This window comes from Panicum virgatum, chromosome 7K, assembly GCF_016808335.1.
Source record: "Panicum virgatum strain AP13 chromosome 7K, P.virgatum_v5, whole genome shotgun sequence".
Taxonomy (NCBI): domain Eukaryota; kingdom Viridiplantae; phylum Streptophyta; class Magnoliopsida; order Poales; family Poaceae; genus Panicum; species Panicum virgatum.
The window spans coordinates 2,316,240-2,332,083 of NC_053142.1; the positions used below are offsets into that span (position 1 = coordinate 2,316,240).

Sequence of the window (15,844 nt, forward strand, 5' to 3'; positions counted from 1 at the left end):
CAGACAACGAACCATGCAGAGTGTTTCAATATTGTTATGCGTTCTTGTCGTACTTTTTCTCTTGTGGGAATTGCTGAGTTCATCATGTATGGGTGCATGAAGTATTTCAGAGAGTGTTACATGGCTGCAAGCATAAACATCAGCAACCCCCAAATTCAGTTTTGCACAAGAGTGACACAATATATGCAACAGAAGATTGAAAAGGCTAAACTACACCGCGCCATATCGAAAGGTACAATGGAGCATAAATTTGAGGTTCTATGTAAGGATAGAACTGGTCGTGGTATCCGTAGAGATAGAGTGGTACAGGAGAGTTTGATTACAGTAGATGGCAAAGCCTTCTGCTCCTGCATGAAGCCTAAGTTATTGCATGTGCCATGCTCGCATCTCATTGCGGCAAGTGCAGAGTCTGAGTTGCAGACAGGAGTATTTGTTTCACCTTACTTCAGTATCCACCTGGGGACATGAGGTATACGGGATTGGAATAGTGGGACCTTTCATTCAGGATAATAAGGATAAGATGTTTATTTCTGATCCAGCCACTAAGAAATGCAAAGGCCGCCATCAGACACGTCGTATTCGGAATGGTATGGACGAGCCCGATGCGGGCGCCGGACCTTCTTCCTCCTTTCGACCTGGTACAAAACACTCTCTCAATACACTCACTAATTTACCACGCAACATATGTTGGTTTACGCTTATATGTTACCCAGGGTTTGTTTCGAGTACGTTCGTTCCAGATAACGAGGGCGTCACCTTAGAGGAACTCGACAGCTTGACTCCAGACTCACCTGGCGCGCACGGTGACCCCGATGTCTTGGGGGTATTCACAGTTAGGAGGAGCACCACTCGGGATCTCTCAGCAGCAGACACCGCAACCCCTTTTGCGTCCTTAGCGACAGGTGAGGTCTCCGAATCGTCACACCTACTCCGAGGGCCATGTCCGTGCACAGCAGAGGGCTAAGAGGGTCCGACGCCCTAGGGGTGGTTAGATATATTCGATGTTTGTATCTCTGATGTTTATTTGTAATGAGATAGCTGTGGACCGTTTATTTGTACACTTCAACGTTCGCCTCTGATCACTATCGTATTTTCCATCACATACGATAGATGGTATGTTTATGCTTCGCTGCTCCATTAGGACTAACTACGATTGAAACTCGACATTATGTACATATCCAGTGAATACAAATTACGTACGAGACATACATACAAGCATAGTACAACATTACCAATACGAAATGCGAATACATCTTGAACCAATGAACATCATATGTTATAGATCATGGCATGAAATCATTTAGGTCGTCATCCCAGTTGACAGATGGTGATGCTGCAGGTGGTGTAGTATGGCTCGACGAACCTCTTGCCTTTCCCTTTCGCTCTTTTCTGGATCTACGTTCATGTAAGGGGGAGGAACATCATGTCTTGTAAGCCATGGTTTGGGGGGCATAAAGTCATTCATGTCGTCATCCCAGTTAACACAAGTTGGTGCTTTAGGTGCTGCAACATGACTTGACGAACCTCTTCCCTTTCTCTTTCTCTCTTTTCTGGATCTTGGTTCATGTACAGGAGAAGGAACATCATGTGTTGGAGGCCATGATTTGGGGGGCATGAAGTCATCCATGTCGTCATCTAAGTTAACAAAACTTGGTGATTGAGGTGCTGCAGCATGACTTGACGAACCTCCGGTCATCTGTTCTTGTGGAGGCCAAGTACTATCACCCGAAGATCTTCTCCACCTTCTTTGCCTAGTTTGCGGCATAATTCCACCGAAGATACATACCAATTTGCGGAAATTTGGTATCGATTTGTTAATTAACTCCGTGTCCTCGAGGTAATCCAAGCATATAATTAAACAACAATGTTACTGTTTCAAACATATTGATTCCAAATGACGGACGGGATTAGAACTGAATGAGAGTTACTTTAATGTGCATCTCATACACCTCTTACCGTATCTATATCTTACAAGAACTTTGTAAGAATCCAATGATATTAGGATGATTCGCTAGTTCACATACTCTCATGTATATCTTCCGACGTTCTAGCAGATGTCCCTTTACATCTTGCGTTGTATTACCTCGAAATAATGTGATATCTTTAAACTTTACTACTTTGGACAACACTATCTCTATCATACCATCCGCTAACGGATCCAACTTCTTACTGATAACAAGATGGGTTATGATATCAAGCATTATACTAGATTTTTCTTCGGTCCATGAAAATCCTCCACAATTGGAGGCAGTCATTGCCTTATACTGCAATATCAATAAGGTACTGTCATAATTCTATTCTAATTCGTAATTAATTTAAAAACAAATGTGTAATAATATTGAAATTGTAATACTAAACAAGTGTTCGAAAGCACCAAATCTAATTCAGCTAATCCGCTAATTAAATTAAATTATTATACAATATCAACGGATTCATACGGAAGTTACCGGTAGATCACAAGTGCGGAATTCGGCAGAGCTTCACCGCTTTTCTTCTCCTCACCCCTCTATTTTTCTCTGAATTTTTGGTGCAATTTTTAGCATCAAATGAGAAGGGAATGGATGCCAGGGCTTATATAGGGTGGGAGGCCCCTGTCGCCCGGGGGGCGACAGGCCCCCCTCCCCCCGACCAGGAACCTCTTTGCAAATTCAAAAAAAATTACATTAAGTTTCTGTCGCTTGTTGCTTGGCTCTATCGCCCCTGGGCCGGGCGAACGGGGTATTTTCGAAAATTTTCAAAACCGACATATATTTTTAAAATTTTTATTTTTTTAAATATAAAAAAGAAAAAGACGCCTGCCTGCTTGCCTAAAGGTCGTCGGTCCCCTTTCCTCTCTCCTCCCACCGGCGCACCGCTCGTCCGCCGCCGCCCCCTTGCGAATCGCGTCCGCAATCCACGCCGTCGCGGCGAGCGAGCGAGGTAGACACTCGACTCTGAACGAGCAGGGTCGAGATGGACGGCGGCGAGCACGAACCGGAGGAGTCCTCTTCCCAGCGCCGGGAGCGCCTCCTCGCCCTCCGCTCTGCCGCCAACGCGTCGGCGGCGGAGGCGCCTCCCCCGGCGCCCGCGGGGAGCCTCCTCCCGGATCCCGATCTCGCGGGGGACCAGGCTTCCTCCCCGTGCCCGCGCCCGCCCCAGCGGTTCGACTACTACACCAACCCCGCCGCCGCCTTCTCCTCCTCCTACTCCGGCGGCACCACCAATCCGACCTGGTCTCACAAGCGCAAGAGCCCTCCCTTATGCTACGATCCGCGTCCTGGCCCGCCTCCGCCTGCTTACGGTACGGCCGCTGCCCTAACCCGCTACCTAGGCTGCTGTCCCCCCCCCCCCCCCCCCCCCCCCCCCCCTATTATGGTGGATTAGGGCCACATGTTCTGCTTTGCTTACCTTTAGTGTCTAGTTCAGTATTAGTGCGATTTATAGTACTACTAGAGTTAGCAGCCGTAGTTTGATCTTGCCTATAGTCATACTTGAACCTAAAACTTAACAAAACGCTCCCCTGCTACAAGGATAAAAACAAATACCATCCTATAGGCAAAGGGGGGAAAAAGGATAATGCAGGCTTGTTTCAAACCCAGACATTGGTTAAACGATAGATCCAAAAGAAACAACAGGAACAAAACATTCTTTCATAGGGAAATCATAGTAGAGGAGCTGTACCTCAATCTTGGTTTGCATTTGGAGACGACCAACTTAGTTGCCGTTTATCAGTTTAATCCACATTAGTCATCTGGGGTTTTCACATTCTTAAACAGCTAACCTAACATTATGGTTGTTTTTCTATAGCTGGGTCATTCAGATTGCAGTTTCCCTATGGGTTCCATTAGCATTGTTTGAGCTTGTGCCAAACATAGTAGCCCTTTTACATGAATTTGGCCTGTCAGGAATCAGGATAGCCTGCATGTTCTTAAATCAAGAACTGCACCTTGATATCTGTACATTTAGTGTAGGATGCCATAAGCGACCACTTCAGAGTTCAGAATCTTGTTTAGCTGAACCAAGGAACTATGGTACCTAGTTACCTACTATCCCCCACAGCAGCACCATATGGGTCCGTCACCCATTGACTACCCATCTCTTTGGCCAAGTCATATGCAATTCCAGACTTCAATGCCAGGGTACCGAGTCCAAGGAAATCCCTTTGGTGCACCACCTCACCAGATCCCACATTTTGCACCTCCAGCTCGAGGTTCATATCCAAATTCACCTAGCTTTGGTGGGTGCAGACACACTAATCCCAGATTCCCAGCCCAGAGAGCAGCCATATTACTTATGGACCAATGGGTAACACATACTCATCATATGGTCGAGGTAGAGGTCAAAACTACTATAGAAGCACAGGCTCAAGGGGGAGAGGGTGGAGGTTCGGGACTAGTCAGTGTTCAAAAAGGCGGCATTCCGCGCCCGCCTAGGCGCGCATAGTCGCGGGCGGAGGGGTTCTGCCTCGCCTAGGGGGTAGGCGGTACCCTAGGCGGTGCCCCCACGTCGACAGCAAAGGGCGGGCGGGCTGGGGCGTCGGGCGGAGGCGGCGGAGGCGGAGGCTCGCACGTCGGCTGCTGCGGCGGCGTGGACGTCGGCCCCTTGCGATGGTAGAGGCGGAGGCAGGGATGGCCACGGGAGAGAGGTAGGACGGGTGGCGGCGGAGGAGGAAGAGGAGGCTGGGGCATCGGCCCGCGCCGGCGAGAGCAAGAGCGAGGGCGACGGCATGGCGGCAGTGAAGGAGGCGGGGGACGAGTGGGTGGCAGTGGCCTGGGCAGCGGAGGAGACGCGGGTGGGTGGGCAGGCGGCGGCGATCTGGGCAGAGGAAGGGTCGGGTGGAGGAGAAAGAGTTGGGGAGTCGAATGGATAAGGTGTAGCGAGGTGGGTGGGAGTTAAGACCTGGGCTGGGCTGGGCTGGTTTGGTGGGCTTTCCATCCAGCTTTAGGCCCAGTGGTCTCCAGCTTTCCTTCTTTTTTAAGATATATAATTGTACAACATATGCTACCGCCTAGCAAAACGCCTAGGCTCTAGGCGATGGGTCACCGCCTAGCGCCTTGCCGAATGTTGGTACTAGTTCTCGGAATCGTTCTGGATGGAAACTCAGTATTAACGATAGCGTTCTTGGGTGCATGATGCCTATAGTGATGCCATCCGGGGGGTTTCTATGTGCTCTACTAGGTCAGAATACATACATATTTTAACTTGAATTTGGCTACATTCAGTTTTAATTTCTCTACAAGTGTTGCAGTTGAATTGAAAAGGCTTGCTTCTGTTCTAAAGCTATTCTCTGTGATGTCTCAGTTTATGTAATAATCTCTTGAGCATAATGCGGATTGTTTTATTTGATTCCAAATGCAAATTCTCAGATGTTGCATGTTTGACACTAGCATCTCAGTTAGAAATCTTTGTTCTGCACTTTTGCTTATTGTCCTGTTAATATTCATTTACCTGAGGAATTAGATGGTTCGGCAGCAAGACATAAAAAATTGGTCGTATCTAGTTCACCTAAGACTGATGTTATTGGATTCAAATTTAATGGTTGTGTAAGCTTGAAATTTCTTGGCATCCACACATGTTTCTTATAACACTCCATTTTACTGAAGTTGGTTAACCAGAGAAACCGAAGGATGGCACTAAGAATTGAATTGCCATGATGAGAACAGCAACCTTGCAATACTGGCATAGTGGATAATGGATATTAATTGGTTGAAGAAATTTAGACTAGATTTTTTGGTTAATGAGTCTAAAATGCTCTCTATCATTTTGCTTGCACTGTTTTGAGTGGTTGGTTTACACGTGAGGATTCCTTACTGTTTTGAGTTACTAGTTCCATCAACCTGTGAGCATTACCTTCATCTATTGGTTCTCATCCATCTAGCATAACTGTGCTATTATATCCTTTAGTTTGCTGCATGCTTAACTTACTAATTGTTTTCTTATTCTGTTTTAATCTGGCGTATCATATTCATAACCACAACTCTCATCCTGAACATTTCTTCAAACTTTTCATCTTTGGCTGCACCAGGGAATTATGGTGACAATTATCCTCCACAGCAGCACCATTGGGCTCCATCGCCAATTCACTCCTCACCCCTGATGCCACGAGATCCACCAGGGAGCAGTCCATGGAGAAGTCCTATGCAATTCCAGGATCCAATGTCAGGATACCAAGGAGCACCTCCTGGTGCTCCACCTCCTTGGAGTCCACATTCTGGCCCTCCTGGTAGAGGATCTTATCCAAATCCTCCTAGGTTTGGGTTCAGGCACCCAAATCCTGGCCGAGGGGGCAGCCCGATGAATTATGGACCAAGAGGTAGCCAGAACTCATCTTATGGCCGAGGCAGGGGGGCCAGTTACCATGGTAGCCCAGGTTCAAGGGGAAGAGGGGGCAGGGGTGGCTTTGGTTGGCAAGACCACGGCTACGTCAATAAGTCCATGGTTGATGACCCTTGGCTGGACTTGCAGCCTATTGTTGGCAACATTCTGATACCCAGGGGCATCTCCGAGTCGTGGCTTCCAAAATCCCTGCGGGAAAAGAAGGAAGCACCTTCCCAAGGCCAAATTAAGTCGTCATCGGGATTGAGCCTAGCAGAGTACCTTGACTTGTCTTTCAACGAGGTTTCTGATAAAGAGACATAGGCTTTTTGTATGCATAACTAGGATCGTAGATTGTTGTTGTTTTCAGTATTATTTACAATATAGATTTTATCCCCATCGAAAATCATGTACCTGTATCTCTGCTCCTTCCATTACCTTAGATCGTGCAGCTTTGACAAACTTCATTGCTGTCTGGATTTTAGCGATCATGCTGTACGGTACCTTGATTGATTTTAAGGTAGTAGATGGAGGAAATGAAATGCTTTAACAGCTTGCCTTGTGTTACCTCTCTAGTTTTTGGTGCCTTCCCTCTAGTTAAATAAAATATGAGTGTTCTTTGATTTGTACACGAAACGACAAAAAAAGATAAAATCTGAAATTCTCTGTTTCCTCGCTGATAAAATCAAATGAAATAAATTTGCGCTGTTCGGATTTGAAATTTGAAATGCATGGTTCCTTCCGCGTGCAGGATCCTCTTTGCTGGGCTTTCTGTTGGATTTGCAGCGCGTCCACGTCACATTGATCTGGAGGCGGTAAGATTTTTTTTCCCGTGAAAATGTATTGGCGGGCACCCGTTGTTTCCCCTAAAAAAATAGAAAAAAGGGGCCCTTCGTCTTGGCGGGACTGGGGACACAAAGCGCGCGCTGATCCTACCTATTTCTATTCTATATAAATAAATAAACAGGCCTTGGATGGATCGGATCAGTACCCCAGCCACCATGGCGCCCGGAATCCCGCCGTCATCCCGTGCTTCTCGGCGCGGCGAGCACGCCGCCGCCGCCATCACCATCTCCTCCGGCTCGGTGCGCAGGTCTGTCATCAACGTGTCCGACGACGACGACGAGGTCACGAGCCGGCGCAGGAGCGATCCGATGCCGATCGACCCATTATTGATCCCAGCCATGGCGCCAAGAATCCCGCCGTCCTTCCCTGCTTCCCGCCGCGGCAAGCACGTCGCCGCCGCGATCGCCACCATCAACTTGTCTTCGCCGTCCTCCTCCGACGACGAGGATGTCATGAGCCGGCCCAGGAGCGCGGCGCGGCGCACGACGCCGCCGTCCTCCGTGTCCGTCGTCGTCCTCTCGCCGAGGAGGGCGGCGCGTCCATCCCCGCCGGCGTCCCCTGCGGTGTCTGACGGCTCATCCGCCAGCGAGGCCACCACCATCCAGCAGATCCAGCCCGAGAAGAAGAAAGAGAAGGAGCAATGGTGCCTGGACGACGAGCTTTTCATCCTCTGGACCATGGCCTGGCTCCGCATGGGCAACCCTGATGGCAAGGTCCCCCTGGCCTCGGAGGTCTTGAAGCACCTCGTCCCGCTCCGGCGCCGTGGCGTGCATGTGAGGCAGCTCTCGGACAAGATGTGGCAGCTCAAGGTGAAGTTCAAGAAAAGTATCGCCAAGGCCGTGGCCAACGGCGGCAAGCTCCGGCGCCGGACCCGGTACCGCCACCTGGTGCTCTACAACATGTCCCAACAGGTGTGGCCGGACCTGTATCAAGCCGCCGGCCTCTGATGAATAATGCTCCTTACTTGCTGCTTGCTTGGATCATCATCAGTAGCCGACGACTAATAATACGCATGCATATCATGCGCTGCTATAGTATCCTAAATCCTTATTGGGTGTGTTATTAATTAGCTGGTGCTCGCTCAATCATATATATATACTAGTTTCCCTTTATATGTTAGTTGCGTGCATGTAGAAGTGCTAGCTAGCTAGCTAGTCTGAGATAATTTATGCATGCATGATAATCGAATCAGTGTCTTTAGTATTTTGCTCTAATGTATTTTGTTATTCCCATTATATATTGACAAGTAATCTCCAACTAATGACGTTATGATTTATGCCCGGCCGCCTGCTCCTGCCTATATCTAAAAAATTTAGGAATATGCAAGAAGCTAGGAGCTAATATATACCTGTCCTAATTCCCCGTCTCTTAACAATTGGCAAATCCTCCCTTCTTGTGCGTAAAAATGCGCATACTTCCGTCGCTCCCAATCCATTGGTCGCCACTGGAACTAGGGGATATACCCCTCCCGCGCCGCGCCGCCCCCGGGCCTCTTTTCTAGGTCCGACGGCCATGGAGCCCGCCTCAACCCCCAGCAACCATAAACCCTAAAGCTCTGCCGCATCCCACCACCACCAGGCCGCCGGCGATCTCGCCCCCCCCCCCCAACCACCCCCAGACCCCTGCATCCCCCTCCAGTAACGCGGCGGCGGCTACCATCGTGAGGAGGAAGAAGCACAGTGCACGAGCCCGCTGCACTTGCAGCGACCGCCGGACCTCTTCCGCGACGCATCCGCGCCGCGATCAATAGAAATCCCCCTCCCCCCACCAAAAGAAAAAAATCATTCAGACGTTGGATCAAAAGACAGCAGCCAGCAAACTCATATCAGCACACCTCATCTGGGCCACTCTGTTATTCATCAACAATCGAGAGAGCTGCCCATCGTATCGTATAACCTCATCTTTCCTACCATGGGCTAGCCAAGAGCCCAAGACATGTAGCACTCTAAAAGAATACATGCGAGCACTTGCTTGTTGAGTCAACAGATCTGACCATGCATCCTTTGCACTTCATTAGTGCCATCCATTTCAGCATAGTTTCCTCCAATCCCCCTGTCACAAATAGTTCACCGAATACATCGCAGTGAGAGTTCATACCGGGGACCCAAAGTGAAGCAAAGGTTAATTTGGTTGGTTGCATTGCATGACCCTGATTATTCTTGGTGCAGAGTTCCCGCTCTTGTTTCTCGTACCGCATAAAAAAGATCAGCTAGTGTTTCTCTCGGTGAATGAAGCGTCAGCATTCTCTGTATGTGTTGTTGTTCTGCTAGTACTAGTTCAATTGTAGCACAACCTTCTCTTGAGCATGTACATGTTGACGGAAAATTGAGAAAATTATGCAAATTCAGTTAGGAAGAAAGGGACGGACCGATCGCTGCCTGCTGTTGCTCTCATCAATCTGTGTCACTCACTTTGGAACCGATGCAACCAACCAAGCCGATCATCCAAATAAAAGGAGTTGAAGATTGTATTGCACATGTTTATTTGGCATAAGTCACGAATTCCTCTGTATTGCAGCTTGCAGGGGGTTGAATCATCTGCCTGACATACAGTCTGCTAAGGGCTGATTAACTGACGGCATCCGTCCAGCGTTTTTCTTTTCCTGAAAAAATTGATTAGTGTGCAGTGCAGGGGGTTTGTTGTTGTTAACATAAGTCTGCTAAGAGTAATTAAACTGACGGCGCCTGTCCAGCCTGTTTTCTCTCTGAAAAAAATATTGACTTCACTTTTTTTTCTTGTGTATGTGTAAATGCCTTCTTGCCAGGGACTGGCAAGAACAGAAAAAAAAAAGTTTGGAAGCCAATACTCCGGATGCAATCATCAACACGCCTTGTTTACTTTTTTTTTTTCTGACCTGGCCGGGCAGTGTCATGCATTTCTATATTGATTTCACTTTCGCTGTCATTTAAAGTACATTTGCTGCCCCCACATCATTTCACATTACTCTGCCCTCTGTTACTATTAGAGATATATTGTTGTATTTCCTTGTATTGAGTTTACTTGTACTCCAAGTCATACGGCAATATATAATAGAGGTCACCCCCTCCTTTGGGTGCGTGGTGTTTCTCCAATTCTCTACATGGTATCACGAGTCCGGGCCAAACCCTAGGCCGGCCGTGTGCCCTCTCCTCTCCGCTGCCCGAGCTCGCGCAGCAGCCCCTGCTTGCGCACCCACCACCAGCCGCCGCCTGCCCTAGGCCGCGGCACCTCTTCCCTTGCGCCGCCTCCCTAGCCGGCTGCTCTTCCCTCCCTGCGCCGCCCAGATTGCTTCTGTTGGCCACTGCTCTACCTCCCTGCGCCGCCCAGATTGCATCTATTGGCCGGCTGCTCTCTCCTCCCTACGCCGCCCATCCCCAAGCCAGCTGCAACTCAGCAGATTGCATCTGTTGATGTCCTGTGTCACCAGCACCTCTACCAACGCCGATGACACCCTCAACGACGGTGACTCCCTCCTCGACGGCATCGCCTCCCTCTTCGTCGACGACATCCAGCCTCTGCCGATCCCCATGGCTGCGTACGCCGCCGTCTCCGTGCAGGAGCACGTTACCATCAAGTTGGAACTCCGCTCCTCCAACTACACCAAGTGGAGCAACTTCTTCGAGGCCATGTGCGGCAAGTTCGGCCTCCTCCGTCACATCACCAACGCTCCTCCCGATCCGCGCACTGATGCCTGGAACGAGGAAGATTGCACTGTCCGCAGCTGGCTCTACGGCTCCGTCACCGAGGACGTCCTCGACTTCACCATGACGGCCCACCAGACTGCGCGGGAACTTTGGGTCGCCATCGCCAACCACTTCCAGGCGAACAAAACCCCTCGCGCCATCTTCTTGAGTCATGTGTTCCATGCGCTTACTCAAGGGGATATGTCCGTCCATGAGTACGCCCAAGCCCTGAAGAAGGCCGCTGATGCACTTCGAGACGTTGACAAGCCCGTTGCCGACTCTGAGATGGTGCTGGCCCTTCTCGCCGGCGCTGATCCTCGCTACAGCACCACTGGAGAAATCAAGGCCGTCGATCGCCTCGCCCTCCAGGAGCTGCACCTGGCAAATCAGGCCAAGATGTCCGCCTCCTCCGCTTTGGTCGCCTCTTCTTCGACTGGGTGCAGTTCCTCCTGCCAGTCTGTGTCATCCTCGACCTCCGTGATGCAGCCACGCCCCAATCAGCAGCAGCAGCAACGTCGCCGTAGGGGCAGGCGGTCCAATGGCTGCCAGCAGCAGCAACAGCCACCTCGCACGCCTAACCCTGGCGGCCCATGGATCTGCATCAACCCGTGGGCTGCCCAGGGTGCGCAAGGTGGGAGTGGTGGTACAGGAGGTCAATTCCAGCACAACGGTCAGGGCGTTCTTGGTGCCGCTCCTCAGGCTCACGCGGCGCTCACCCCTACCCAGGCACCGGCTCAGTCTCCTTCGTGGGATCAGGCTAGCCTGATTGCCGCACTTCAGCAGATGGCACTCGAGGGCAACACATGGGTGATGGACATTGGAGCCTCCACACACATGCACTCCTCTGAAGGTATACTTCTCTCTCGCCTTCCATCTGCTTCCTCTTCAATTACCGTAGGAAATGGTGCACATATTCCTGCACGTCCTGAGGTTCTTCCGTTCTAGCCACAGATACGTCTAGATTTGTTTTGAACAACGTTCTTATCGTTCCATCCATCATTCGCAACTTACTTTTAGTTCGCCAATTCACTCGTGATAACCATTGTTCTATCGAGTTTGACGCCTCTAGTTTTTCTGTTAAGGACATCAGGACGCGACGAGTGATCCTTCGCTGCGATAGTGCCGGCAACCTCTGCACCATCCCTTCAGTTGCTCCCGCCACCGCACAAGCCCTCCTTGCAGCCTCCTCCACCTTATGGCATCGTCGCCTCGGTCATCCTAGTCCAACAGTCTTAGCTACTTTAAAACAGAAAAATTTGGTTTCATGTAATAAAGTAGATCGCTCGTTGTGTCATGCATGTCAGCTTGGCAAGCACACGCGTCTTCCGTTTGCTGCTTCTACTTCACAAACTACTTCACCCTTTGAGATAGTTCACTGTGATGTCTGGACCTCGCCGGTTGCTAGTATTTCTGGTTGTTCCTACTACTTGGTTTTGTTGGATGATTTTTCGCACTATTGTTGGACGTTCCCGCTTAAGCACAAGTCCGATGTACATCAGCATATCGTTGATTTCATCGCTTATGCTCACACTCAGTTCGGCCTTCCCGTTAAGTGCTTTCAAGCCGATAATGGGACTGAATTTATTAACCACGCCATGCACACTACCCTCCGCGCCAATGGCATTGTTTTTCACCTTTCATGCCCTTATACCTCTCCACAGAATGGCAAGGCTGAATGCATCCTTTGAACTCTTAACAATTCAGTGCGAACCCTCCTCATTCATGCCTCTATGCTGCCCAAGTATTGGGCTGAGGCACTCGCAGCAGCCACCTATCTACTTAACTGGCGCCCCTCCTCCTCCATTCGTAACGCGATTCCCTATTTTCGCCTCTATAACTCTTATCCCTCTTATGATCACTTGCGTATCTTTGGTTGCTTGTGTTATCCTAACCTACAGGCCACCTCCTCACACAAGCTCGCACCACGCTCGACAGCATGTGTGCTTTTGGGATATTCGCCTGATCATAAGGGTTATCGTTGTCTTGACCTTACAACGCGTCGCATTATTATATCTAGACACGTTGTGTTTGATGAGTCCACCTTTCCCTTCGCTCGTGAGACTCATCCACCCACCACCAGCTCCTTTGATTTCTTACTCGGTCGCGACTTGGATATTGCACCTTTGTTTACTAATCATGCAGCTGGTGGCTCTCCTACGGCTGCTCCGTCTTCCATAGACGTTGAGCAACCGTGCTCGGTACCTGGTGGGAGCGGTGTTGAACCCCCACTAGGGCCCTCGGCGTCTCCATCTCTGGGAGGGCGTGGTTTCGTGCCCCCGTCCGGTCCTTCGGCGTCTTCTTCTACGGGTGGGACAACTTCCAGCCTGCTTCCTGCGCCAGCAGCAGCATCTGCTCCACCTGCGCCTCCTGGTGCGCCCGGTGCTGCTTTTGGTGTGCCTGCTAGTGCTCCTTCTGGGGTGCCTGGAGCGCCTGATGTTGCTGCTCCTGTTCCTGCTCCTGGGGCGCCTCGTGGTGCTGTGCCTGACGGACGCTTTGGTCGAGTGTACAGCCGCCGACCAGCTGCTGCTATGGTTCCCTCGTAGCCTGGTCGCCCTCTTCGCAAGCTTCCTCTACTGCAGCTACAGGGCCACTACCTTGGCCCTCTTCCAGCGCGGTCTTCAGAAGCTCCTCCTCGAGAGCTTCCTCCACTTGAGCCTCCTCGACGTCTGATGAATGGTTCTCCTCCACCGCCGGTCCTTCGCCGCATTACTCGACTCCAGTCTGGTACAATTCAGCCAGTTAGTTACAAGAATTTGTCTGCTGATCATGTTGTTGCTTCTCTCGTTCCGGCCAATTATCACAATGCACTTGCGGATCCTAATTGGCGAGCAGCTATGGCAGATGAGTTTCAGGCTCTGGTTGATAATGGTACTTGGCGCCTTGTTCCTCGGCCTCCTGGAGCTAATGTGGTAACTGGCAAGTGGATTTTCAAGCATAAGTTTCATTCAGATGGCTCTCTTGCACGTCATAAAGCTAGATGGGTAGTCTGTGGATTTTCTCAGCAGCATGGCATAGATTATGATGAGACTTTCAGTCCTGTGGTCAAGCCTGCCACCATTCGCACTATTCTTAGCCTTACTGTATCTCGTCATTGGCCTATTCGTCAGCTCGATGTGAAGAATGCCTTTCTGCATGGACATCTTGATGATATAGTGTACTGCCAGCAGCCTCCTGGTTTTGCTAATCCTTCACATCCAGATTATGTTTGTTTTCTACAAAAGTCGCTTTATGGGTTGAAGCAGGCTCCTCGTGCATGGTATCAGTGATTTGCTACATACATTCGTCAGTTGGGGTTTGTTCCGTTAGTCTCCGACACTTCCTTGTTTGTTTACATGGATGGTGCCAGAACTGCTTACCTGCTCCTCTATGTCGATGACATTGTTCTCACTGCTTCATCGATGGATTTGCTTCTCTCCATTATTGGTCGACTTCATGCAGAGTTTGCTATGACTGACTGGGTGATCTACATCACTTTCTAGGGATTTCTGTCACCCGTACTTCAGAGGGTTTATTCTTGTTTCAGCTACAGTACGCCTCGGATCTGCTACAGCGCGCCGGTATGAGCGAGTGCCATTTTACCTTGACGCCAGTTGATAGCAAGTCCAAGCTGTCTGCTACAGATGGTCCTCCGATTGCGGATCCTTCAGAGTATAGGAGTATTGTTGGTGCACTGCAGTATCTCACTTTGACTCATCCTGATTTGGCCTATGCTGTTCAGCAAGTCTGCTTGTTTATGCATGATCTGAGGGAACCACATCTTGCACTCGTCAAGCAGATTTTGCATTATGTCAAGGGCACTCTGTATGCTGGTCTTTCTTTGGGAGTTGGCTCTGTCGACACACAGCATATTCTGATGCTGATTGGGCTGGATGTCCTAATTCCCGACGATCCACCTCAGGCTACTGTGTCTATGTTGGAGATAATCTGGTGTCTTGGTCCTCTAAACGCCAGACTACAGTTTCTCGTTCCAGTGCTGAGGCTGAGTACCGGACAGTGGCACACATTGTTGCTGAGTGTTGTTGGCTCCGACAGTTGCTTCAGGAGCTTCATGTTCCCCTCGCCAAGGCTACCATTGTTTATTGCGACAACGTTAGTGTTGTATATATGACTGCTAATCCCGTCCATCATCGTCGCACGAAGCACATTGAGATGGATATTCATTTTGTTCATGAGAAGGTGGCTTTGGGAGAGATTTGGGTCTTGCATGTCCCGTCTTTTCATCAGTATGCTGACATCATGACTAAAGGACTTCCTGTCAAATTGTACACTGATTTTAGGACTAGTCTTAGTCTTCGTATAGCTCCACCTACGACTTAGGGCGGGTCTTAGAGATATATTGTTGTATTTCCTTGTATTGAGTTTACTTGTACTCCAAGCCATACGGTAATATATAATAGAGGTCACCCCTCTCCTTTGGGTGTGTGGTGTTTCCCCAATTCTCTACAGTTACTCACTGCTTCCATTGCTCTGGATCATTCCTTTTTAGTTTCGGTGCACTCTTATTTGCAGCAATCCAAATTTCAAACCACCGTTCCAGACATCTGATATCGTAGAGCCAGCCGGGTGTGAAGGGGCTCCATGATCTGAAAGCATATCCAGTTTAACGAGTCATCCACACAGAGGCTGTTCGGCTGATCTGATGAATAGTGTTCATCTGGTAGAATGAATAGTATTATGTGAGACGAAATAAGCCGAGACAAGCCGAGAGCCGATCAGCTGAACAGCCTCACAGTTGTTTGTTTCTTACACTGCATCTAAAGTCAGATGCATATTCTATTAAAGTAGTGTGCAAACCTTTGCATGCTCTCTGAAAAAAAAACAGCAAAGAAGAAGAGAAGGTCGCTGGAAGAAATGAACCTCTTTGCAGTTATGTTAGTTCCTTGGAAACAATCCATCACTGTCTGTGATGGCAAAAAAGGTAGGAGAATTCAGTTAGGAAGAGAGGTCTGATCGGTGGCTCCTGTATGTGTGTGATGTATTGTGTCGGTGTTGCTGCATGCAATGCCTTCTCAGTTTAACGAGGCCTTTGATTCTCAGTTGTG

General features: G+C 49.5%; 2 protein-coding genes across 2 annotated transcripts; both read left to right on the forward strand.

Annotated features, from left to right (window-relative positions):
* The first annotated feature begins 2,798 nt into the window (after window positions 1–2,798).
* On the forward strand, window positions 2,799–6,861 carry LOC120639541 (formin-like protein 20). Its single transcript, XM_039915396.1, has 2 exons — window positions 2,799–3,280; window positions 6,005–6,861. The coding sequence occupies exons 1-2, from the start codon at window positions 2,953–2,955 to the stop codon at window positions 6,616–6,618; spliced, it is 942 nt and encodes a 313-aa protein (XP_039771330.1). The 5' UTR covers window positions 2,799–2,952; the 3' UTR covers window positions 6,619–6,861.
* Window positions 6,862–6,998: 137 nt separating this feature from the next.
* LOC120639542 lies at window positions 6,999–8,375 on the forward strand. Its single transcript, XM_039915398.1, has 2 exons — window positions 6,999–7,109; window positions 7,262–8,375. The coding sequence occupies exon 2, from the start codon at window positions 7,269–7,271 to the stop codon at window positions 8,085–8,087; it is 819 nt and encodes a 272-aa protein (XP_039771332.1). The 5' UTR covers window positions 6,999–7,109; window positions 7,262–7,268; the 3' UTR covers window positions 8,088–8,375.
* The last annotated feature ends 7,469 nt before the right edge of the window (window positions 8,376–15,844 follow it).

Bases quoted from the DNA above. Each gene is read 5' to 3' on its own strand.
- LOC120639542 (XM_039915398.1), top strand. From the start codon at position 7,269: ATGGATCGGATCAGTACCCCAGCCACCATGGCGCCCGGAATCCCGCCG.
- LOC120639541 (XM_039915396.1), top strand. From the start codon at position 2,953: ATGGACGGCGGCGAGCACGAACCGGAGGAGTCCTCTTCCCAGCGCCGG. The intron at 3,281-6,004 runs GTACGGCCGCTG...TGGCTGCACCAG, and splicing joins CCCGCCTCCGCCTGCTTACG to GGAATTATGGTGACAATTAT.